The sequence below is a fragment of the Artibeus jamaicensis genome, unplaced genomic scaffold, assembly GCF_021234435.1.
Source record: "Artibeus jamaicensis isolate MK-2021 breed Jamaican fruit bat unplaced genomic scaffold, CSHL_Jam_final scaffold_916, whole genome shotgun sequence".
NCBI classification, from domain to species: domain Eukaryota; kingdom Metazoa; phylum Chordata; class Mammalia; order Chiroptera; family Phyllostomidae; genus Artibeus; species Artibeus jamaicensis.
The window spans coordinates 41,644,665-41,672,174 of record NW_026522059.1 but is presented as its reverse complement, the minus strand read 5'-3'; the positions used below and the strand labels follow the sequence as shown (position 1 = coordinate 41,672,174).

At 38.1% G+C, this 27,510-nt stretch overlaps 1 protein-coding gene across 2 annotated transcripts in view; it reads left to right on the top strand.

Annotated features, from left to right (window-relative positions):
- NKAIN3 (sodium/potassium transporting ATPase interacting 3) overlaps nt 1–27,510 on the top strand; it is a 536,135-nt gene that overhangs the window by 389,414 nt on the left and 119,211 nt on the right. For both annotated transcript variants that reach the window (XM_053661236.1, XM_053661235.1), the window contains exon 4: nt 10,716–10,913. In XM_053661236.1, the coding sequence (XP_053517211.1) occupies nt 10,716–10,913 (198 nt within the window). The remainder of the gene's footprint in view (nt 1–10,715; nt 10,914–27,510) is intronic.

Sequence of the window (27,510 nt, the reverse complement as noted above, 5' to 3'; positions counted from 1 at the left end):
TCTGTGAAAGGGAAGGGCAGTTGTATAATAGTATGTGTGTTCACCTAGGAGCTTATGGAAAGGATGGTTAAGTGTGCTTTTGGACAAACTGGATGTTTTGACTTCAGAGCAGCCACTGTCTGGAAAGAGAAGAACCAGAAATTGACCATTGATCCATGAACAGAAATGGGACCCTCGTGATCTGCCCATTGAAAAGGATCCAAGTATTGTTTGGAAAACTTCAAATTCAACTTTAATTGAGGAAGAGCTAAAAGTGGTCTTTACTTCACTAAAGGAAATTAAAATTATTGAGATTAATCATCCCTAGTCAGAATGAAATTACTTTCTAATATGAATTAATTAATAACTTAGAATCTCCTTCCACCTGAGGAGGAACCCTGAGCCCCTTACAACCCTATGAAAGATAACCCCATATTCAGCTACAGGGTTTAAAAAAGAAAAGAAAAGAAAAAAAGACCCTCAGTATCATGCTTCAAAAAATAATTAAATAGTAATAAAATAAAACATTGTTCATTATTAGGTAATTCCTTCATGGCCACTGGACTCTATGCACTTTTGAATACCTGGCTAGTGAGTAATTTTATTTAGAGGAAAGGTATAGAGCAATGTTTGCAAAAAGCATCTACAAATTTAGTGTGATTACTATAGTCCTATCAAGTGGTCCTTGAAGAGAGAACAGTTTCAGAGTGAATATCGGTAGCTACCATAGATAGACATGGCTTTTATTTTTCAGTTCAGCTGCTCCCCACAGCAAAGGGAGTAGCACCCCCATTCACTCATGTATACACGCTAAAACATGTATGGAACCCTAGGGATTCTAATGACCAGTCAAGCGGTGAGAATGGGCTAATGCACATCCCACTTCTGCAGTGAAAACCCACCCCGAGAGTTGCATTTGAGTCACTGTCTCTGAAACTTCCAGATCCCCAGACGCTGCCTCCTGAAAGCCATCCAGCTTGAGATGGATGACAGTGGATGAGAACCTACCAGAGAGGTTTTTACCACATCCAAGTCTGCAGTTAATCGGACCCATTTCCAGGCTTCACAATGATTTTAGCAAAGGAAGCAATTAAGAAAAATAGTCTTTTTGCAGTTTCAAACCACAGGAGCAGCCACATCCATAGGTCAAAAAAGACCAGCATTGCTCTATCTATCCAATTACCTTTCAAAAAGAGAACAGCTAAAAGAATTATATGCTTTGTCCTTTTTTGTAAAGAATTATATACCATTAAAACCGAAATGTTTTTGTCAAACAAGGAATCTTTTCCTACCAAAATTGGGGGAAATACCTTCCAAGTATTAAACTTAGCAAAACAAAACAAAACAAAAAGACAATAGAAAAATTTCTGTTGTGCAAATGAAGCAGACTGCATGCTACATGCATATGATTGACTTATGAATACACCGAACTGTAAATACAACCCATTAGTGCCAGCATGAAACACAAAGGTAGCATATTTTTATGGTCCCACAATTCTAATTAGCATAAAAAGCATAACATTGTGATTAAATAATTATTGATGAACACAGAGACAGACAAGCCAGATGTGTTGAATGGGCATGGTAATGAACTAAGTAAACTACAGGTGTTTAAAATTCATAGAGTACAAGTAAAATGTACTAATTTTTAAAAAATCATCTGTAAGCAAATCTTAGTGTATTCAGGTATGGCAATTATGTACCATAAATGTCAATATCTGTATGTTATACTTTCACAAATAATATTTGAGACAGCACTGGCAAGAAATGATGTCAGTGCTCAAGTGCTCAGCGTTTAGAAAGCTGTTGTCCCAGGCACATTCCTGATTCTGCCCTTTGAACCTGATAAGCATGGAAAGTAGACAAACCAGCATAGAAGGGGGCATGACTAATGAATGAACAACTGAAAAATAAACACGGATAAGAGAAGGGGAGATGGACATGTAAGAGAAAAAAAGTTTTCCTGAATATTGAAGGTTTTTGTTAACTTCTCACTGTGCTTTCTCCACTCACCTTCAACGTGGCCCTTCAGTAAAAGTGGGTTTCATTTACATCATTTGCTCTAATGGGACTAATCATTTCTAAAGCCATTATTAGAAGCCTGGGAGTTTTTGTTTGGTTCCTTCCAGCAGATGGTTTAAAAACTGCACAAGAACTTCCACCAAGATGGAGGCATAGGTGGAAGCACTGTACCTTCTCACACAACCAAGTTTACAAACAACAAAGTTTTAGCAACAAAAATGCAGCCAAACCACAGAAAATTGAACTACACGGAAGTCTGACAACAACGAACCCTTCAGCCAAACTGGTAAGAGGGGCAGAGCCAGCAGCAGAGTGGGGTCGGGCAGGAAAGATCCACTGGACCGACCAGGGAGCGCAACACAGGCACGCCAGCAGCCGTAGGCGAATCCCAGGTGTGGAAAAGCAGGTGGACCCACTGAGGGTGAAAGGCATTGGATCCACTGAGGGCTGACCACAGTCACACATTCCAGCGCAGATAAACCGGCGAAGGAGCTAGCAGTGAGATGGACTGCGAAGGCCCCAGTGGCAGGAAGCGGCAGAGGGGACCGCCACTGTCCTTCTCTGACCCCACCCCCACATACAGACAGTGTCACAAACCAGTTACCTGGGTGGCCCTCTCTGACTGCCCCCACATACGGCGTCACAAACCAGCAACCTGGGTGGCCCAGCCCTGGTGAACACCTCCTCGGACATAACAGACCCGAACACATCAAAACATGGCTCAAGAACAACTCAGAGCCCCAGAGATGATAAATCTAAGCGATGAAGAAATAGCCAAACTTTCAGATGCACAGTTCAAAACACTGGTGATCAGGATGCTCACAGAACTGGTTGATTTTAGTCACAAATTTAGAGGAGTATATGAAGGCTAAACTAATTGAAATGAAGGGAAATACACAAGAAACCAATAGTAATGGAAAGGAAACTGGGACTCAAATCAAAGAAGTGGACCAGAAGGAGGAAAAAATGACCAAACAGAAAAGGGTAAAGAAACAAGAATTCAAAAAAATGAGGAGAGGCTTAGGAACCTCCAGGACATCTTTAAACGTTCCAACATCCGAATTATAGGGGTACCAGAAGGGGAAGAGGAACAGCCACAAGTGGAACACTTATTTGAACAAATAATAAAGGAGAATTTCCCCAATCTGGCAAAGGAAATAGACTTCCAGGAAATCCAGGAAGCTCAGAGAGTCCCAAAGAAGTTGGACCCAAGAAGGAATACACCAAGGCACATCATCATTACATTAGCCAAGATTAAAATGAAGGAGAGAATTCTAGAAGCAGCAAGATATAAGGGGACAGTCACCTACAAAGGAGTTCCCATCAGACTGTCAGTGGATTTCTTAAAAGAGACCTTACAGGCAAGAAGGGGCTGGAAAGAGGTATTCCAAGTCATGAAATCCAAAGACCTACATCCAAGATTGATCTATCCAGAAAAGCTTTCATTTAGAATGGAAGGGCAGATAAAGTGCTTCTCAGATAAGATCAAATTCAAGGAGTTCATCATCACCAAGCCCTTATTATATGAAATGTTAAAGGGACTTACCTAAGAAAAAGAAGATAAAAAAGATGAACGGTGAAAGGACAGCAAACTCACAGTTATTAAGAACCACACCTAAAACTAAAGCAAACTAAAAGGACAGCTAGATCAGGAGTGGAAACATAGAAATGAAGATCACATGGAGGGTTAGCAACAGGTGAGTGGGAGAAGAAGAAGGGGGGAGAAGGTACAAAGAATAAGTAGCATAGACGGTAGGTAGAAAATAGATGGGGGGAGGGCAAGAATAGTATGGGAAATACAGAATCTAAGGAACTTGAGACATGTGGTCATAAACTAAAGGGGGGAATAGTGGGGGAGGGGTGTACAGGGTGGAGGGGAATGAAGAGGGAAAATAGGACTGTAATGGCATAATCAATAAAATATATTTTTAAAAAACTGCACAAGAAATGATACTCATGTCGGATTTCCCAAGTGACTTTGGGTAAAATCCAGCCTCTTCTGCATGTGTTGTTTCCTATGTCCTCAACCTCTTACACAACTCCTGCACCCACCTCAGCTTCACGCTGCTGTGTGGGCCGTCAGTCATTTCCCGTAATATACAGGCCTCTTTGCCATCTCATGGTCTTTTCATTTGTAGTCTCTCTGTGTACAAAACCCTCTTCCCACATCACCATATGTCTAGTTCTCACTCATCTAACAGGTCTTAGCCTGAATATCAGCCTTAGAGAAGCCTTCTCTGACCACTCTTCAGCACGTCATTTTCTTCATATTAGTTTTTGCAATGCACCATTATTTTTGTCTACTTGTTTACTTCATTACCTTCTTCTCCACTAGAATACATGTTTCATGGGGACTGGGAGAATACTTTATGTTCACTCTTAAATCTCACTGCATAGCTCATATTAGAAACTCCATAAGTATCTGTTGGATAGATTGATAAGACTTTGTTGCTTTCTAAAGTGGGACAGTGTAGGGAATTAAGCCCCCAAATGAAGACAAAAAAACTTGATGACTCTTAGCTCTGGCCCTGGCCTATGATCAGTGGTAAAAGGTGGAAAAATCCCAGCGAGACCTAGTTGTAAAGAGAGAAACAGGAAACCAAACCATCAGTGGCCACTCCTCACTCTGACTGCTCTCTACTTGCAGTGACTTTCGTGGCCTTCAGAAAGCAAGAGCGAAGGACAGATGCTTCCGATTGGGAGCTGACTGCCCTCTGTGCCTATCTGTAAAAGCTGCTTTTAATAACGTTCAGTGGTTGGTGTATTTGAACTGGTGCTAAATCTTTGTACTACGGGCTCCAAACACTTAGACCTCACTACAAAGTACTGTGTTTGTCCTTCATTATATAGATCCACCGTGTTTTCTGAAATGTTTAGTGAAACAAAACAATTAGAAATATAAGAAGAATGTTTTAACTTTTCTAATTCATATTCAGAGATGACCAAGTATTTCCAAAGAAGTGTAACCTGTCATAAATTCTATTGTATAAATATAAACCCAAAGCTAATTTTCAAATTAAGCAAAATCTATTTTCCTAAATACGGGTAGACTTCTCTTCAAGGTCACATTTTCACTTCCAGATGGGCTGGCTTATGATAAAAGAAAGTGAGAAAATGAAGGAAATAAATATCCATATAAAAATAAATTTAACTCTTTGAGCCAGAATTAAAAAGAAAGAAAAAAAGGTGAATATTATGAGTAGTTATTACTCCATTTCAAGAGATAGAGAAGATTAGCTAAAGTTAAATTAGACACATAATGAAAAAGCAGATGATTAAAAGAACAAAGAAGAATAAGAGAGAGAGAGTAGCTCCTTGATTAATGATAAATTATATAGCTGTATACTACGAAAGGACTGACTGTTGAATTTTTTTAAGATGTGAGCTGATTCCAATACTGTGGCTGCTCCTTATGAGCAGAATATGGGCAGACCTGTCTACATACACAGTCAATGAGCAGCATTTCTTTTTTTAAAAGATTTTATTTATTTATTTTTACAGAGTCGGGAAAGGAGGGCAAAAGAGAGAAATATCCAACGTGTGAGAGATACATTGATCCAATTAATCCATTGCCTCTTGCACACACCCAACTGGAGACCCAGCCTACAACCCAAGCATGTGCCCTGACTGGGGGTCCAGCTATCAACCTTTTGTTTGCAGGCTGGCACTCAATCCATTGAGCCATACCAGCCAGGGCTAATGAACAACATTTTCAAAAAATTCTGGAAATTCTTATTTTAAAATTCAAGCATTTAAATAAAATGGGAACAACTCTGTAATTTACACTAATGAGATGAAATAATTTTATACATTTATTATTTACTGGAATAGGTATTAGGGGCAAAGCTGATATTCTGGAATAATTTTCTGTCAAGTCTGAGCTTAGTAAATGTGAGCAGACATAGCTAATATCTGCTTCTCTGCACATCAACTCCTGTTCTCCTTGACCACCCTGGAAGCCACCTTGCTATGTTTTCACTACCTTGACCCCAAAAATTTGTGGGAAAAAAATCTTGTCTTCTCCTAGCTGGTGTAGCTCAGTGGATTGAGCACGGGCCTGGGAATCAAGCAACCATGGTTCGATTCCCAGTCAGGGCACATGCCTAGGCTGCAGGCCAGTTCCCAACAGGGGACACACGAAAGGCAACCATACATTGATATTTCTCTCCCTCTCTCCTTCCCTTCCCCTTTAAAGATAAATAAATAAAATCTTTTTTAAAAATCTTGTCTTTTTAGGTTTCTCCTCTTGTAATTCAGTTTTTCACTTCCAATACTCTCCTGGCTTTGCATTTTGTAAGGCCACTACTCCCCCACCAATCAGCGAATTCAATGTTCCCTTTTTTGGGAGGCTTTCAGGCTATGCTATAATTATTGTCCCTGAGATTCTCTCTTCTGTTGGCCTTGACGTGCTCTCTGTCTCCAGGCTACCCTCACACCTTCCAGCCTTCTGTTTTCGTTTCATGTTTCTCTTCTCTCTCCTCACTTTCTTCTTCCTTATTCTACAAACTGTCCCCTTAGTGATCACATATGCTCCAAAAGTACAAGGTCCATAGTTTGTATCATTTAAGTTATAAAGAAAATGGCAGGGACATCAGTTGTGAATTTCTTAACCATGATGTGCTTAAATCATCACATAATCGTCTCATTCCAAGAAGTGTAAGAGAAATGACATTTGAATTACTCAAAATTATTTTTAAGATTAATTTGTTGATCTATAGTTAAGTATCAACCTACGTATTTCCAAAGTACATGCTTTGATGTGGTAATGAAAAGCTCCCACAAAATAAGTAATCTGTGTTCATTTGTTTTCTTTATAAAAATTTGTTGTACTTTATTTCAATGTCTTTAGTTGCATTTTGCTCACTTCTTTGTTTTGATTAGGTTTCACTTACAGATGAGATTATATGGTACTTGTCTTTCACCTCCGGTTTATTTCATGTAGCATAATGGTCTCCAGTTCCACCCATGCTGTTGCAAAGCATAAGTGTTCCTTCTTTCTTTCTGCTGTGTAGTATTTCATTACAAAAAAAAACTGTGTAAATGTGCCACAGTTTTTCAATCCACTCATTTACTGATGGGCACTTAGGTTACTTAGGTTACTGTCAGTGTGTTCTTTATTGAAATAAAGAACATGGAAGGGCCATCAGGGAATATGTACAAAGGACACATGGACAAAGACAAAGGGGAAAAGGTTCAAGGGTGGGGAGCAGGGATGGGTGGGGTAAAAATGGGTACAGCTGTACTTGAACAACAATAAAAAAGTTAAAAAAGAAATAAAAAACAAAAAATTGTTGTAGGTTTTTTGTGTTGTATTTCCTCTGATGTGCCTTATGTGTAAGGTTTTTTTTTTAATGTTTGAAGAGGATAGAAATCAAACCCAAACTTATGATATAATTCTATACCAAACTTAAGTAAGAAGTTTGAACTGTAAGTAAATTGGATACTGTTGTGGGGATGGAAAAATCTCTCCCCCACACCCCTTCTTTCTTTTGGCTTATGTAATTAAATTGGCACAAGACATTAACAGGAGGGGGGAAAACAATTTAATCATGCATATGGTGGTCTCACAGAAATGAGACCTAAAGAAATGTCCAAAGCAGGCATCTTTTATACTTTTTAGACAAAGAAAAAATAAATTTGTGAGTAATCGATAGGGCAAAGGAACTTAGACATGGGAGCTTAACTAGTGGAGTATCTAAGCAGGGTTTGAGCTTAGGGTGGTAAGTGAAGAAATAGCCAGGTTTGTTTACATAGACTTTGGGCCCTTCCTTCCCTGTCTTTGCTGATAAGGAAGTACCTTTGCTGAGGGTACCTTCCACGTGGGGGATTTCTTTCCTGCCTTCAGGGGACAGAAAGGTCAGAATGCTTTTCTTGTACTGACTGTTACTCCAGTAACTTTAATTTAAAACAATCAATGTGCTGCTTTGTTGTGTTTTGGGGTGGCCTGCCCATAACCCCAACATAATACTGTTCTCATTCACATTTTTATAGAATCATTGCAAAGAATAGTGCAGCTAATAAATATGTTATAGTGCCAACAAATTAAGTGAGAACCATACTGAGAGATTTAATGAGTGCAACAAATACATATTATTAGTTCATAACTTTCACTTTTGTTTTATTTGTATAATTTAAATTTATCCAAGTCACAATGAAAGGAACTTACAGGTCTGCCATGGAAATTGCTGTAAATTTTGAGCTTATGCTAGTTCATTCTGAATCCAATGAATTCTATTAAAATGGGAAATAAGAGTTCTTCTGTAGTCATCAAGACTAACAGCAAGAGATTAAACCTGATGGCCAGGAAAGGGGGCAGTCAGTGAACAGTTTGCCTGCAGGTAAATTGCCTTGTGTTAAACTTAATTCACTAACTAAAGCAATTATTTTTCTATAATATTTTCCCTTTAGAGGGTTCCTGCAAATGACTCATGTAGCAAGCCAACAACCAAAAATGATATAAAATGTTTTATTATCAATAAAGTGCTGTAACTGTGAAAGTAATTGAATGATATGTGTAGCAAACCGACAACCAAAAAAAGAAAGAAGAGATAAAGTGTTTTATTCTTGATGTAATCGAGGCATGCTCTAATGGCACTTTGAATTCCTGAGTTGGGGAAAAATGTAAATCTGTAGAGTAACTGACTACCGATGAGAACTGGAAATGCTTCTAACCTCATGAGTCCCATACATATACAGCAGAGAATGAGGGGAAAGGGTTTCCCCGCTGTCCTTGTTCAGAGAGTTCTCATCTGGTAGTTTTCAGTCCTGGCCACATGTAAGTTCAAGGGCTTTGCATTTCACATCAGCTTTCCCTATGTTCTCTGAGTCCCAAACTCAATTTCTGGCACTTGGAAGCACCCTATGCACTGAGGTTGGGACAGTCCTCTCCCTACAGAGGTGGGCATACATGTCATTTGCATCACACAGTCATTGGACAACCACGGGCCTCTGAGCGAAAACCATGGATGGTGTCCCCTCCAACGTGTTCCCAGGGCACTAGTGAAAACAGAGCCAGCACCAAGTGGTGGCTGGGAAATCAACTTAAGCGGACCCTGCTCCTGTGTGCACAGCCTCCCTGCAGGTCCAGTGTCCTGGTCCCCACATCCCCTTGCCCTGTCTCTATCATCACAGCTCCTCTCCTCCTCTGCTCGGACAAGAAGTGGTCATCTTTAGTTTATGTAGGGGGTCTAGAGCTTGGTTCCGTACCTATTCTTTCCCATCTATTATTGTGACAAAATCACAATGATCTCAGTCTTTCATGTCCGACACTCCACAAGCACTAAAGGGCATCTCTTGAGAGTGTGCTGTTGCCTCTGCTAAGAGCTCTGGAAGGGTATTTTGATGTGTATGTGTTGAGGATTGCCGTCTTTGTTCTTTCACTGTGGCTGTGATGGAATTTTCTAGAAACAACTGAGGAGGAAAGATGTAGCTCCCTTCAGAGTATGGAGAATTGTAGGGGTTTGAAAGGAGTACACAGTAAGCAGTGGAATAGTACGAGGCTATACCAAAAGATACAGGCTGCAGAGGAGCAACTTCTGGGCCAGCCACTAAATAAGCAACTCGTAATTTATTCATTGACTAAATTGGTCAATTTATTTAATTTATGCATTAACTAAATTGGGCACTTTATTTTACCTTCCCGTGACTTACTTTCCTCATATGTAGTCATTTCTTATGACTTCCCTATTATAAATTACCACAAACCTGGTGTCCAAACAGAAATGCATTCTCCCGCAGTTCAGTAGGCCAGCAGTCTGAAGTCAGTTTCACTGGGTGGAAATCCAGGGGTTGGCAGGGCCATGCTCCCTCTGGAGCTTTAGGGGAGAATCCTTTCTTGTCTCCCCAGCTTCTGGTGACTGCCAGCATTCCTGGGCTGTGGCTGCATCACTCCAGTCTCTGCTTCCATGGCTACATTACCTCCTCCTCTTCTTTCTCGTATCCAAACTCCCTCTGCCTCCCTCTCGTAAGGATACATGTGATTGCATTTAGGCCCTACTCAGGTAGTGCAAGATAACCCCCCCGAGTCATGGTCTTTAAAACTCAAAGGCAAAGGACTCATGGACAAGGACTACAACGTGGTGATTACAGTGGGGAGGTGGGTGTGAAGGGGTTAAATGGTAATGGAGAAAGTACAACCAAAGTGTTTTTAAAAACTCGAGGACATTTGCAAAGCACTGCCATCAAAGGTCAAATTCATAGGTTCCAGGGAGTAGGACTTACATTTGTATTGGGAGGACTATTATTTAGCCTACTGTAAATTGGGTTGATAATAGTATATACACAAAAATTAAAGGATATAATATATGAAAATGCTTAGAAAAGTGTCTACATACTATCAAGCACTCAATAAATGTTGGCAGGTGGTGGTGATATTGATGATGAAACAAGAAAATGCAGACAAAAAGTCTCAAAATGAACTAGACAATTTTTAACCTCGATGTATGTGGAGGGGTGTCATCTCTGGGTTGTTGATGTGTTCTAACCTTAAAATGTTCTTTTGCAAAACATTGTATCTCTGCATCGAACAAGTATTACCCACACTTTAGACATATGATACATATACCATTTCTTGTGTTGTTTTTTGTTACTTTTCACTTGAAATTTAAGTCATTCTTTCAATAATTTCATCCATCCTGAATTCTCCAAAGGTAAAAATCAAAGATTCGATGTGACGTGACTGTTTGCTTTGGATCTTTTGTCTCCCACCCACCTAGGACACAGATCTGATGACATTCAACATCTCTGTGCACCGGTCATGGTGGCGGGAACACGGGCCTGGCTGCGTTCGCAGAGTGCTGCCCCCGTCCGCCCACGGCGCGATGGACGATTACACGTATGTCTCTGTCACAGGCTGCATCGTCGACTTCCAGTACCTGGAGGTCATCCACAGTGCCATCCAGATACTGCTGTCCGTAAGTGTCACATTTGTGTCATTGTCTGATCGGGACACTCCTTTATTGGCATTTTATATCTAAACCTTCTGTCCACACCCACCTGGGAGGTGATTCTATCAATAAGCACACAGAGAACATCCTTTAAGCAATGGAAATAGCAGCAATTATGCTAAAATTAGTTACATTTAGTGGCAGGTGACATCTTTTCTAATTGGTATCCAGACACTTTGTTTTTCGAGACAGTTAGTTGCTGTAGTTTCTTACTTGAGATAAAATCTACCAGTGAAGTAGCACCACGGTTTCCCAAGAGAGTGTGTTAGCCACCCACTGCCTTGGGCTCTTCTACTTCTGCTCCTACCACAGCTTCTCTCTCATGCGTTCTTTCACTAATGCACATTAGTTCCAGAAAAAGATGATGGAAACCCAACCAATGGTTTGTTCAGTCTAATAAATTTCACATTTTGAAAAAATTATTTCTTAAGAAAATAAATTCTTCCAGAGACTCTTACACATTCTAGTACCTAAGTTTGGGGGTTTGGATACAATTCCATATAGGGCAATGCAGAGAGAAAATGGCTTGATTGGATCACAGAAGGTTTATGTGCTTGAAGTTCTTTAAAGTTCACTTCTTTCCATCATGCTGTCCCACCCACAGTTTGCTCACAGTGTGGAGTAGAATTAAGATATATCCCATCATCAAGAATGCTATTTCTATGAGATCCAGCAAGTACTTGGCATTTGTTTTGAGTCAGTACACAGTAAAGCCATTCTTAACCATGCTTTTCACATATACTAATCACCTCAGTCCTGTCCATCTGGTTAAAGTCAGAATGAAAGATAGAGGCTTAATAATAAATTAATAGATGACAGAAATATAGGAAGTATGTGTCAGTGAAGAATGTACCCCGGAATTATTTCTAGAAAGAACTTTGAGAAATCCTTGATATCATTTCCTGTATTTGTTATCTACTGCTGTGTAATGAAACACTACAAAATGTAATTGCTTAAAATAATACCAAGTGCATTTCTTAGAGTTCTGTGGGTCAAGAATTTGGGCAGGGCTCAGCTGAGTAGTTCTGTTCCATCTGATATTGGCTAGAGTCACTCATGTGAAGCTTTCAACCAGGAGCTCTTCTGGGAATAGAACATCCAGGATGACCTCACTTGGACGTCTAGTGCTGGCTGTTGGAAAAATTCTCCTCCACATGGCTTCTCTTTTTGCAGAAAACTTGACAAGCATTCTTACAGCCGAGTACCTGAGTTCTGAGAGGAGCCAGCATGCAAACATTTTTCAAGCCTCTCCGGGCACACCTCATTTTATTGCACTCCACCTTATTGCACTTTGCAGATACCGTGTTTTACTAATGAAAAGCTGTGACAACCTTGCTCTGAGGAAGTCTATTGGCACCCTTTTTCTAATAGGCTCAGATGTTGGTTAGAGTTTTTTAGCAGTAAAATCTTTTTCGTTAAGGTATGTACAAAATCTCTTTAGACAGAATTCTATTGCATACCTAAGAGATGACAATATAATATAAAGATAAATTTTATAAGTAGTAGGAAACCAAACATTTTGTGACTTGTTTTATTGCAGTGGTCTGGACCAAACCCCCAGTATCTCTGAGATATGCCTGTGTTTGAGTAATGCTTATTATGGTCCATTTAGCTACAAGCCCTCATATGACTGATAGGACCAAGCCTGGAGTCATTTTGGAAGGGAGTTATGGAAAGGTGAGGATACTGGGAAGGATGGCTTATTTGGGGCCACTTGTGTAGTGGTCTCACCTCATTTCCTTATTCTGTTAATTGTTGATCTTTAACCTGCATGAGTCCAGTTTTAAGATAGTGTTTTTTAGATCACATTTTAATTAGAATATTTTTAGAAACACTAACAATTCAAATTTTTTAAAAAATTAAATATCTGTCAGCATTTTTGTTCAATAAAAGCCAAATTTGACCCTGAATTCAAAGAAGCAGGTTGTACCTCAATGCTAAGAAATTTTTATTCAGAGCTACAACAGGGAATCTGTTTATTCTTGCTTTCTATAGTCATTTTAAAAATATAATGTATTGTCATTTGTCAATATATGTTTATCAATTTTTCCTATTCTCTGGTCTTCCTTTAATCCTAGATAGATAGACACATTGGGCAAAAGTAGGTTTACAATTGTTTATACAGAAAAGGACATTCAGGTTGTGATTATTACAATGGCTTTATTCACTGAAAGGAATGTTACTTGCAACTGTAAACCTACTTTTGCCCACCTTGTATGTGTGCATGTATAATATATAGTATTTTTTTAATGTGGAGGCAACTTTTTTCCTTAAATTTTCAGTTTATTTCATGGTAAAAAAAAAAGTACTCTATTATCATATACTTGACTCTCAAGGTTCTTATAGAAACATTTTTTTCTACAGTCTTTCATATGTGGACAGATTCTCCTCCTTTTAAAAAATTATTCATATTGAATTGCTACACCATTTCAAAGGAATGATGGCATGATGTCCAAATCTTTATAATGCAGCAGACTGCTATGGAATCAAAAAGTCATTTACCCCTAGTAATTCCAATTCACTAGAATAGCAAGGTGGAAGTATTCATTTGATAAGGAGCTCAACTGTCACGTAAAAACCTATACTAGAGCAATACTAAATAAAGTGTATGTTACCCCTAAAAGTGCCTGCCCACACCCAAAGCTGTCCACTCAAAGCTTACATAGTCAGGACTATATTGTTCAGCTTTCTGGCAAAAAAAACCAAAAACCATTAGTTGCTGATGTCTGGCTTTTCTCATGTAGTATGCCTATGAGACAAGCTGTCCAAGACATTTTTATATTAAAATGAAATATATCCTGAATGTTTGACAACCTTGGAATGATGTATTGTTGTCTTTGATTTTATATGGGTTTCGTATATTTTCCACTTCATATGAATATATTCACAATTATTAGAATTGTGTTTTTTAAATCTTATAAGGGAACACTTTGTGTATGAGTTGCCTTATATGGGATGAGATGTCAGCCTTACTACTGGAAAACATGGGTGATGAATGCAATAGTTAACTGCCTGTGCTGCATGGGCTATAACTTAGCAAACAAAGGGCTTTGAGATGGGCAAGTCCCAGGTGCCTTTCATTGCTGGAGGCCCAATAATATCCAGAAGTTTGTAAGGAAGGGAGCAAAGGAGGTGGCCAGGATAGTGGAGGGGGCCCCTTAGGGTTTCAGGGCAGCAGCTGTCTAGCAAATTAAAGAGAAATGTTTGAGTGGCTTACCGCGGATGCAGTCATGCTGCTAAATACTGCCTGCACCATTGTCCCAGCTTGGACAAGAGTTCGAACTGACAAAAACATAACCTCTGACATAAGCCTGCTATAGGAACTGTGTACAAGCTTGGTGGAACTGGGGAGGGGGGAACCGAACTCAGAAAGAAGGCGATGCTTCTGCCTTCCACTCAGTGGGCCCCCACCTGAGCTTCCTTCACGGGCACTCAGGTTGAGAGGGAGAGTGGAAAGCAGAGAAGGTTCCCGTTGCCTTTGTTGTGAGCAACTGTTTTTTGTTGAACTGAATATTGTCATCAACGGCCAACTGAAGATCAGGATGAATCCAAAATAAAGTCTGTGGACTGTCTGAGGGGATGAACAAAATTTAACCCAAGGAGAAGATGAGAAATCAGAGACCGTAGCCAGCAGTAGGGTGATATCAGGAACTCCTCTCATCCTCATCTGCTCATTTCTCACCCCAAGGATGACCAATAGCCTCCTAAACAGTCTCCCCCACCCCAGCTCTGCCCTGTCCACCATGACACAGGCACTTACTCTGTGGGAGATGGTCACAAAGCACACATCTCATCGCCCACTTTCCTCTCATTGCCCTTCCGTGATTCCCATCACCTTCAAGTTGAAATCCAAACTCTTACCTTGGCATGTGAGAGTCTCATCAAACTGTTCCCTGTTTGACTACCACCCTCAAGTTCTGACATTGCTCCAGATGAGCCCATCTGCCCACTCTACAGAACGAGGCATGTTCCAGAAGCACGCCCCACCTCCCAGTGCTCTTTGCTTGGAATGGGTTGTTGGATTCATCTCGTTTCTCCCTCTTCCCGGTTCTCAGTTCTTCATCCACCCGGCCATTACTTTCTCAGGAACTTTCAGATATGTAATGTAGTATTATGGACCATAATCGCCATACTTATGCACTTTATAACTGGGATTTTGTACCTTTGACCCCCTTTACCCTTTTCATCACCACCTTGGGCCCCAGTGCAAAACTACCAATCAGTATCTCTTAGTTTCATTTTTGGTTTTGGGGGGTTTTGTTTGTTTGTATCAGTTTTTAGATTTCACACAGAAGTGAGATCATCCAGTATTATCTTACACTGTCTGACCTATTTCACTTAGCATAATGCCCTCAGGGTCTATCCATGTTGTCCCAAATAGCAAGATTTCACTCTTTCTGGTTTAATAATATTATTAATTGTTAAATAGATAATATGTTCATTTAGTTCAAAAACACAAAAAAAGTGTTGAGTGAAAAGCTCCCATCCACCTTTTTGCCTGGTTCCCCCATCTCTGCTCCCCAGCAGACAACCAGTTGTGTTTTGTTTGTTGTTCAGCATTATGTGTATGACTACAGAGAATCTAAGTATCTCTATGCAGATACAGGAAAATAGGACTCTTTATTCTTATTTGCCCCCAACAAAAGATAGCATATGATATGTACACTTCTAAAATCTTCCTTTTTAGTTATATATTTTGGAGCTATTTTCATATCAGCACCTCATTGTTTCATTGTTTATTTAATGATCCACTATTGATGGATATTTGGACTGTTAGCCTCATCCAAATATAACAATGATTTTTTGTATATATATATATATATATATATATACACATATATATATATATATATATATATATACACACACACACACACACAAAATATACATATTTATGATGCAGACACCAGCCCACAGTGTCCACATCATTATGGATAAAATGAGACATTCACAAGGACTACAGAGTTTTGTGGAGGTAAAGGGCAGGCATGGCTTATTTTCAGGGGGATCAAAAGCCAAGGTCCTTGCTATGACTGGCCTTTATTGGGTTTCTCGGCATTCTACCTGATGGTCCTCATTTACTATGCACAGGTTGCTTTAGGTGATTACCTTTTACAGAAAACAAAGGGGACAATGCTGGTAATCACATCACAGAAGAGGGATATTTGCAAGTGAAAAGGCAAAAGTGGTTGAACCAGTTACACTGGTCCTTGGAAGGTTTAGCATGGATTTTAGGAAGTTATTTTGCAGTAAATGTTTGCCACTGGGGCCTGGGTCCACACCATGCAGAATGGTCTCCTACATATTTATATAAAAGATATACATTTATGTATCATAATCTATAGCACATAGTATAATATGATATTAGTTATCTATTATAATTATATATATAACTGTTATACACAACATTTGATCATTGAGCCTCTGCTCTATCAGAATGAAAGCTCCTTGAAAGTTGGAACTCTTTTGTTATTTGTTCATTTCTATAGTCCCAATGACTAGCACATAAAATTTGTTGAATGAATAAATGACCAGAAAACAGGGATTCCAAAGTCAGAAGTGGATAAAAACAAAAGAAAAATCCATTGATCAAAAACAAACTGGAATGAATGCACAGACCAATCAGAGAGAAGATGCCCTTCGCTGGTAAATGAAGGGACCGTAGGTAAAATTCTGCATGGTGTGTAGCACAGAAACACTCAATAGTAGTGTACTGCTAGCACAGTTGTAGCTCCTTATCAGAGGTTTTGCTTTCTATGGTTTCAGTTACCTGCAGTCAACCAAAATCTGAAAGTATTAAATGGATAATTCCAGAAATAAACAATGGTGTGCAAAGTTTTAACATTGCACAGTATTCTGAGTAGAATGATGAGATTTCTCTCCATCAGCTAGGAACATGAATCATCCTTTTGTCCAGCATCTCCACGCTATAGGCACTCAGCATCTTCAGTCACTTAGTAGCTGTCTGGGTCTTCAGATTGACTGCCTGGGTATCTCACTGCTTGTGTTCCAGTCACCCTTATTTTACTTAACAATGGCACCAAAGAACAAGAGAAGTGATGCTGGCAGTTACGATATGCCAAAGAGAAGCCATAAATTTCTTCCTTTAAGTGACAAAGTGCAAGCTTTTGACTTAATAAGGAATGGGGAAAAATTGTATGATGAGGTTGCTAAGATCTACGGTAAAAACAAATCTTCTATATATAAAATTGTGAAGAAGAAAACAGAGACTCATGCTAGTTTCGCTGTTGCACCTCAAAGTACAAAAGTTAGGGCCACCATGCATTGATAAATGCTTAGCTGAGATGGAAAGGCATTAATTTGAGGGTAGAAGATTTGGACAGAAAACATGTTCTGATTGACCACACGTGTGTCTCCTGAAAGTATTGAGCCTGTAGAAAACTTCAGCAAGGGATCCCCTGAAACAAGTGACACCAAGCCATTTATTGCGAGGGATGGTGACACAGCTTTAGGTATAGTTTGGCATCTTATCTCAATCATCACAAGAAGAAGGGAGAGAACAGTACAATAAAATATTTTGAGAGACAGAGCATATTTATATAACTTGCACTCCAGTACACCGTTATAATTTTTCTATTTTATTATGAGTTATTGCTAGTCTCTTATTGTGCCTAATTTATAAACTAAACTTCATCAGAGGTATGTGTAGGAAAAAAACATGGTATAAACAGGATTTGGTACTATCTGTTATTTGAGGCATCCAGTGGGGGGTCTTGGACGTCCCGACTGCTATTACTGCAACAACTGCTCTCTGCCTGTCTCTCTCCTGCTGGGTTGGTCTTTCTTCAAAGGCTAAAGGGCTCCATCCTGGTGGTGCTCTATCTATTGAACTCTCAGTTTTTAATCACACACCTTCCATTCATTTTCTGCATGAAAATGCCATTTCTATGGTCTTCATAGGACATGCCATCATAAACCTCTATTCTGAAGGCCAAACTTTTATTTAATAGGTATCTATTTTTCTCATTCTAGCTTCCTAGAATTTTTTCATATATTTGCCTCTCAAGTGCATTCAATTGACTGAATATATTTTATATTTTCGTGAAAATTTGCAGAATTACTACAGGGGATCAAGGACTGAAGCAGCCAGTTAGCAAAATCAGTAGGAAACTACCAAGGGCCATGACTCTGACTTCGCCCATATCCCCAGTGCCAAGGGCTGTGCTTCGCTCACAGTGGCTACTCATGCAGAGTGTTTGAGCCAGCTGCTGTGCAATCTTCTGGATTTTAGATTTACAAACACAAAGTGCACAATTTCTAAACACTGCCTGTTATTTAATGCAGCAATGACTGATTTAATTTCATACCTTTTGGTAAAGACAACTGATCTAGAGCACAGGCCTCCACTTTATTTCTGGTGCAGATGCTGTTTCTTTGGGTCGGTGAGGGTGCCCAGGTGCAGGGGGAAGGAAAGGCAGGCTGCTTTAAGACTTTGACTGCACCTCTGAATCTCTTCTTCCATATCCATATCCATATCTTTGCTTTGAGAATGATTTCACAAGCAGAGCCTATCTTAATTGCTAAACTTGGCTCCCGTTAAGGGAAATACCAAAACAGTTTCTGGTGAAATTTTTAAACTATGTCCACTTAAATTCCAAGCACTATGCTGAACATATTTTCAAATCAGATGCTCACCCTGGAAATTTATCACCACAGGTTTAAAGAAATGTGTGTTGAAATTAATACTACAACCCCAAATAGAGTATGTTCTTATTTTACTAGAGTGTGTGAATTAAATATTTCTGATGGAAAGAATCTCTTTGACCTTTTATCTCATTCTACTGTGTATATTTTACTCATTTAATTCCCAAACACCTGAATATGAAGTCTTACAAAACTAAAATAAAACGAGTAGCTAAAGGTTGTATTAGCATCATATATGGCAAATAAATGCTCATTATCCATAACGTGATAAAATCATTTAAAGGAATAATAACATGAAAATGTAATAATAAAATCAATGAAAAATATGAACAAATGTAATCACATAAAAGAATCCAAATTATAAACAAAGGTATGGAAGGAACATGGTTATTCTTGATAGTAACTCAATATGTGCAAATTAAATTTTAAAATTCTTTTTATTAATATAACAACTTTTTAAAAATAGCAAGTAATATTTATAGTAAATTGTCACTATGTTAGTGGCAAAAAGCATTCTTTATTACAAAGACCATTACAAATGTACCTTTTGGCCCTGGCTGGTGTGGCTCATTGGTTTGAGTACCCACCTGCAAACCAAAGGGTTGCCAGTTCGATTTCTGTTAGGGCACATACCTGGGTTGTGGGTCAGGTCACCAGTACCTGGCACTCGAGAGGCGGCCACACATTGATGTTTCTCTTCCTCTTTCTCCTTCCTTTCCTCTCTCTCTAAAAATAAGTAAATAAAATCTTTTTTAAAAAATGTCCATAGCCCTGGCTAGTGGAGCTCAGTGGATTAAGCGCGGGTCTGTGAACAAGAGTATCTCAGTTTGATTCCCAGTCAGGGCACATGCCTGGGTTGCAGGCCAGTTCCCAGCAGGGGACGCATGAGGCAACCATACACTGATATTTCTCTCTCTCTCTCCTTCCCTTCCCCTCTAAAGATAAATAAATAAAATATTTTAAAAATGTTCCTCTTGGCCCTATAACCCTACTTGGTAGCATATCTCCCAAGAGAATGTTTCAACAGGAACAAAGAACTACCTGAATGATGTTCATGTTTATTATAATAGCAAACCTAAGTATATCTAAAACATACTGTTAAACACACAGCATAACAATTTAAAATATATCAATATGATCACTATGTAAAATAACTGTGTTAATGCTAAGACCATATATAAAACATGGAAAGGAATTTAAATAAGCAGTCAAGAAAGATAAGCTGGCAAAAGTAAGATGTAGAATTATGTGTATGTTTTTCCCAAAAAGGTTTTTAAATGTTGTATCACATTTTCAATAATATCATTTAATCATCATATGATTTATATAGAAGAGTAGAAGAGATATTATCATTGTTTTCCTTAGATTATTAAACATTCCCAAATCTCGTAATATTTATTTGAACATTGGAGGAACTCTTAAATCTTTGTTATTACTAGATATTCCATTTTAGTGGACTGCCAGTTCTGAGATTAATAGGTAAATAATGAATATGTATTTTATGCCCCTTTTTAATTTTTCAAGATTAGTTATTTGTGGGTAAACAGATCCATATTCTTGTTTTAACTATTAAGCAACATACACATATTTTAAAGGAGCTCATTTTTATAACCAGCTGACAAATTCTAATTTCTAAACCTGGCAGAGATCTTTACAACTCACATTTCTGCCGGTTTTTGGAGCTAATTTCACATTTGTGTTTTCTTGAACTCTCACTGTCAAGATATTCTCCTTCATATCTGATAGGTGACAAGTCTTATTTAGTGTCTTTGGAGGTTGTCACCATGGGCAGCGCTGGAAATCAGAGAACTCAGAGAATTGGTTTCTCTCATCCCATGCTCTTTGAATTTCATCTGTCTGGTCACATCAATATTCACCACTGTTGTTCTCTGCCCTTCATATCAGACACATTCAACTTAAAGATAAATTAAATCTCAACAGAAAAGAGCAAAAAGTAACATTAGACCAGGAGGTATCCTGGGAAATCTTTATCCAAAATGGGTATCTCTTCCATCTGCCTGTGGGAACAGGTAATACCATTGCTGACTGAGTAACAAGCTCACACAGTGTAAAAATGCAAGTCAAAGGTAAGATTTTAAAATAAGTTTCAATGCTGTTAAATATACAGCTCCAAAAATGGAAATATAGTTAAAGTGGTATTTGGGAAGAGTTGATTTTTATATAAATATTTGCATTTATTTAACAAACTGTTCATATGTGCTTGCAAGCACTCTGAGTGCTTTGCAAATAAGAATTTATTTAATCCTCAAAGTGACCCAAGAAGTAGGTATTATTTTTTTCATGTGAAAACTGAGACACAGAGAGGGTGAAATTGTTTGCCTGAGGTCACAAGAGCCTGTGAGTGAGTGAAGCTAGACCTCAAATGGATTTCAGCTGGACTCCAGCGTCCACGATCTTAACCACTTCACTGAACTTCCTTTTGACATCAGGATCTCCTCCAGCCTCCCTGCAGCTGAGGTTTACCTCAGTGGTAAACCCTCTCATAACTGTAAGGCTGCAAATTTCTGTTGCCTTGATGGGCCTTCCTCACTCCAGTATTTGAAAGTCACAGAGAGCAATTGATAGATTAAAGGTCGGTGGAGTGAATAGTTCAAAATGTTTTCTTTCACTCTTGAAAAACTCCTTAACCACCTTCTTGTTAGAAAAGAAAGGATTTCAACATTTGTAAAGTGTTAAGTTTACCAGGTTTATTTTTTCTTGCTTATTTGCTGGGGATTTCTAGTAGCTAGGAAGAGGAAAGCAATCATGGTCAACTAACTCCTGCCCTAAATTCTCCCCAGAATCACCCTTTTCCCAGAGAGTTTATTGATACATGAAATAGATGTTTGCTCCCTGTGCCAAATTTCAAGCAATTTCTAAGTTCTACCTAGGACCCTTAAGTATTTAGATCTGTTACTTCCTATACCATCTCTGGTCTCTGTATTCAATTCCATCGTCAGAAAACTGATCAACGGATTACCTCAAGTTCCATAAAGGAATCATTTATTAAACCATCAAAACATTGAGAAGAGAGTGTGGTTGTAGGGGAAGAATTGCCATGTCAGTAATATTGATTAGCCTTTGGCACAGACATTTGTGTTCAAAGTATACCTGGTCAGTACAATTGTCTGGATTTGAAAGTGTTTGTTCAGGGAACTGATTTTCAGTCATTTCTTTCTCAGCAGGCATGTCTATGTAGTGTATTCTGTCTTTGAAATGTACATACATTTTTAAAGGCTTCATGGAGATACAATTCACACACCATACAATTCATCCAGTTAAAGTGTACAATTCAGTAGTTTTCAGTATGTTCACAGTATCTTCAACCACCACCACCACAGTGAATTTTAGAACATATTATTCACCTTAAAAAGCAACTTAAACCCTTTAGCTATCACTACTTATCCCCTCTTCCTCCCCAACCTTAAGCAACAACTAATCTGCTTCCTGTCTCTATAGACTTGCCTCTTCTGGACATTCCACATAAAAGAAATCATATAATATGTAGGATTTTGTATCTGGCTTTTTGTACTTAGCATGTTTTGAAGGTTCACTCATGTAGCATGTATCAGGGCTTCACTACTTTTTATGACTGAATAACATTTTATCATATATGTATTTTTAATACTTTGTCTCTTATAGATAAATATACAAAATTTAACAAAATTTTTAGGATTACAATTTAATCGTATAAAGCTTCTACCTGGCCACTAATAAAAACCCTAAGTGGAATTTAGACAATCCACCATATATTTTGTCTATATACACATCCATGTTTTGGGAACATGAGTTATGGACAGCAGTCCTCAGCTCCTATATAGGTCATTGGTCTTATGTAAACATAATGCTAATGTATGTCACTTGTACATAGCATCTGTGGGATTTAGTAACTTGAAACATGTGAGCATTTAAAATTCATGTTCCTCTTATACCATAATATTCTCTTTAATAGTATGTGTATCAGTGGATTTTATTCTGTATGTTAATCACTTATCACAGACATTTGTGTCTCAAACTACAAATTCCATACCATTTCCAAATAACAGAATTAAGTCTTCCAAGGTCCAAATGCTCATAATTATCCCACGCATGTTTGCAGGGCTTCATAAATTATTACTGCCTTACTATTTTCAAATAATCTACTAAACATTGACTATGCAATGCAAAAATGAACTATGACATTTAGTAGACTTAAATACAATTTTATCAGAGAAATGCAAGGTTTAATTTGAAATATCTAGCACAAAACCCATTAATATAGAAAATATGAAAAATGTTTAATAATTAATCAGGACAAACATGTTGACTGTAGGCTCATGAAAATATTAGAAGCAAGAAAGTTAACTTTATTGATGCTTTATTTAGGGTAATTTAATGTCATTCAGATTCTGACAGACATTTTATCTTTAGCCCTAAGTAGGAATAATGATTAGGTTGGAAAAAAGTAGCTTTCAAAATAACAAGAATTAATTCAAAAACATTTCGACTCTCCTTTTAACCAAATTTTGTATAAATTATTTTCTAAAGACTTTATTAATTTATTTTTAAAGAGAGGGGAAGGGAGAGAGAAAAAGGAAAACATCATTGTGTGGTTGCCTCTCATGTACACACTACCAGGGACCTGTCCTGCAACCCAGGCATGGCCCTGACTGGGAATTGAACTGGTGACCCTTTGGTTTGCAGGCCGGCACTCAATATTCTGATCCACACCAACCAGGGAAATTTTGTATAAATTCCATAAAGAAAATCTTATGTCCTTTTTGCATGCTTTCTAAATGAAAACAAGCAGATTAATATTCATTCAGAAAAAAATACTCAGTAAGTCCCCACTCTGTGCAAATCGCTGTTCTAGGAGCTTTGGGGATGAGAGGATGGAATTAAACTAAACAAAGTTGAATTTGACATGATCCACCCCATGGGTTCTTTCAGTCTACTGGGGAGATAAGACAGGCCCTCAAAGTGCCATAGGACGGACAGAAAATGAAAGTTCCATAATTAATATTCTAAGTGCCCCCAGAGCTCACAGGAAGAAGCAGTATTCATGGAAGCTATGATATTTAACTTAGTCCTAAAGAGTTTACTCTAGGAAGTGAACTTTTCCTAATGGACCAAACTGTAATATTTCAAGAACATCTCAAATGGATTGCAGAAGCTTATATTCATGCTGGCACAATGAGAATCAAGAATTCTGAAAGTCAAAGCACTTATTTCTTTGGGTATATAAATGCAACATATTAAAGCATACCACAAGGGGCAAAGAAGGAGGCATTCAGCAGAGCAACACTAAGCAACAGGCTGATTGTCCTAATGAGAGGTCAGAAAAATGCATTCTGGATGGGATTCACAGTCCCAGGAAAAAGAGCTGCCTTGGCCAAAGAGAGGTCCGGACATGGTTTTGAGACAACTCATTACAACTAGCCAGAGACAAGCTCAGAGAAAACTGAGGCTCAGGTTTCCCATGGCTGCAGTTGCAACAGAGAGAACCTTTGGTTACTTCTCACATGTGTTCCATACAGAAGGAACAGCATAAGCAGAGAAATAAAAATAAACCAGCGGAAGAATGAGTAGTTCACTTTGGCTTAAGCAGAGATTATATGCACAGAAATAGTGGCTTAACATGGAATGAAAGGTTACTGGAGGCAATTGAATGCCAAGTTAAAGCTTTGGGTCTGCGCCCTCAGAAAAATAAAGGCCTGTTTTTAGTTTGTAAGCAAGAAAATGGCATACACAGAACTCTGAATTCAGGAGACTATTCTGATAGGTGTGTGAAAGATGGATTGATCAGATAAGGAAGAATATATTATAGGGACATTCTTATAATAATCTGGGCCATTAGCCCCAGAATGTCCTGGGAATACGTCTCCTACAAATGAAACCCCAGGAAGGATTCCGTGATGACTTAAGTTTGACTGATGTTGTGGTATATTCACTCCTTGGAGAGTCAGTATGTGAATTAGCATATTAAAGTTTCCGAGAAATCTCTGTTAAAAATCTAGTCAAAAACAAAGGCTGAGGACTCATCCAGATTAAGGGAGATTGATGAGACGTGACAACTAAATAAAACATGTAATATTGGACCAGAAAGAAACCCAGACAATTATGGAATAGTTGTTGAAAACTGAATAAAGTCGGTGAATTAGATAGTATTATTGTACCAACATCGAGTTCCTGGGTTTTATTGTTGTACTGTGGCAATGTAAAGTGTTAACATTTCAGGTGGCTGGATAAACGATACACAGGAATCTTCAAACTATTTTTTTCAAATTTTCTGTAAGTCTGAAGTTATTTCAAAATGGAGCTTAAAAGAATATTTTCAATGGAAAAGTAATTTAAGAATTAAGAATGCGTATCAGAGGATAGTCCCCGCAAAATATGAGTGAGACTGGGCGTGTGACTGTGAGGGGAGGTAAAGGAGATGAGAGTCCTGATCAGCTCATGTGGCTGAGGAGGGCTCATGTGTCCATATCTGTACAGCAGCTGGGGGAGAGGGCTGTGTTCACAGAGAGGAGAAATGAGTTTAGATTTGGACCCATAATGCATCTTGACTCCCTTATTGCTCTTAGCTGCATATTTATTTTTAAAACCTAATTATCTGTTTGTAATAAAGAGCCATCCTCTCTTGCTCTTTCAGTTGGTATGGCCTTCCCAATACAATAACCAGCTGAAAAAGGGAAGTTTGAGATAAAATCAATGCAAATAGCTCTTTCATTTAAAGTTTATTTACATGAAATTTCACCAAAATTAAATCAGAAAGTCATGCAAATGATGAAACATAAATAGTAAAAATCTTCAGGAAACATAAAAACTTTTAATTAAGTGGCTAAAGTAATCCAAATAAGTAGAAAACTGTTGTAAGGATTGGCTGTAAATGACTTTAGAGCCAATGATAATAATTTTTTTAATTATAATTGACATTTACTGGGTGTAGATTGTGTGGCTGGCATCTTCCTTTGAAGTAGTTAATGCGAGTGAGGCTTTATTAATTTGGTTTGCATAGGAAGAAGCTGGGACATAAAATCAGTATCTTGTCCAAGGTCCTGCGGTGAGGGATTGGGAAGGGGCCTCAAATTCGGTATGATGGATGGATCCCAAAATTACTGTGCTTATTGAGGATACTGTGTTAACTAACACATTGGACAAAAAGTAAGATAAATATAAATATATCTTTTTGTATATACTTTGTAAAGGTACTAGAGCTCTAAGGAGTCTGTTTGCAAATTTTGTTATTTCATGTAAATCAAAATCTTCAAATGTGAGATATCTGTGTCCCACATGAACTGGACAGAGGAAATGAATCCTGTTCCAAATTATTCCCATAAATGGAGTGAATTATCAGAACAAAAATTCAAACTGCTAGATAATTATTTTAGGCAGAACTTTGGAAGAACTTTCTATGATTACATGTGAATATGAAAATATACCAGGTCTGGAACTGTATGAAAATAAATAGGGAAATCAGAGAGTAAGGATTCAATTTATAGAAAGACTTCAGTCTCTTAACTTGGAACCCTTCTCAACCTGTCAGGAATTTCTTCAGGTTCTGTAACTCTCCAGTTGCTGGGAAGACCTGTGCACAGATCACCTACATTTACTCAGAAATGTGCTTTCATGTGATCTTTTCTTTCCTGGAGTAGTTGTGGTGTATTTCGTTTTTATTTTCATTACTGACCATTGAGTCAGGATTTCCATTTGTATAGGAGTTACACTGTAAGAAAGGAGGAGTTAAAAATTTGACAACGTTCACATAGTAAGAAATTAGCAAATTGCCAATATATAACTATATATACATTATATATATAGTTGCATATATTCATAGCTATATTTATATAGTTATACATACATATTGTAACTACATATGTTTATATATATATAACTGTATGTATTTAGTAAACTTGCAGCAGTGGCTAATGAACAGACAAAAAGCACCAGTCAAAAACGTCTGCGATGTCCCAGGAAATATAATTGTGAGATATGGGCTAGGTGATAATCTATGAGTTATTAAGTGACAGTCATTCTCTGCCTAATGCAAAATCTGGCTCCTGCTCCTTCTTGTGAAGCCACATACAATTCTGCTTGAGACCTAGGAAGCTCTCTCTGCCCCACAAACTGTGACCTGGAAAGAAGCAAAAGCTGGGTCATCCAGCAGGGATGCTTTCCCTGCCCTGAGTTCTGTCATGGGAAATGGACATGGACTTTGGGCTGAGGAGAGGACAGCTGTCACAAGGGAATGGCAGTTCCACCTTTGGCAGACAACAGACTGTGCCAGCGGGCTTTAACCCAGGCTTCATGGCGGCAGATTGGTTGTAAGAATAGACAAGATGTTTTCTTCGTCCTTCTTGTCCATAAAGAAGTATCAAGAAATGTAATTTCCCTATTAAATTCAAAAAAATATAAAAAGTAGGTAAGATGCTGCAGATTGCTAAGTATGCCATGCAGGTTTCAAGTTTCAAGTTCTTGATGCCTGTTTTTTTACCATAAAATAAAATTCAAATATTTTAAGATAAAACATCATTGTTTATAAATTATTATTGTCTGTGATTTTAACATATTTAAAGGATATTTATTGAAAAGATTTGGGCAACCTTGATAAATTAAGTCATTTTAATTAAAATTTATTTTAATTCAGGATACTGACATTCAAAAACAAAAACATATTTATCTGTCTAAAATGGACTTTTTTTACATTTCTTATTTTTCATCACTAAGCACTAGAATCCATATTTTAGTCTAATGATTGAATTGAAATTTTTCTTGTCTAAGGAAGGTTAAATAAGACAAGTTAATGATGGGCACTAATTAGAGCATTCAGTCTTGTGGACACAATAATATATACCTTGGTTACCCAAATAAGTAACTTAAGAAGTAATAAATTGTGTGGTGATGAATTTAATGAAAATAG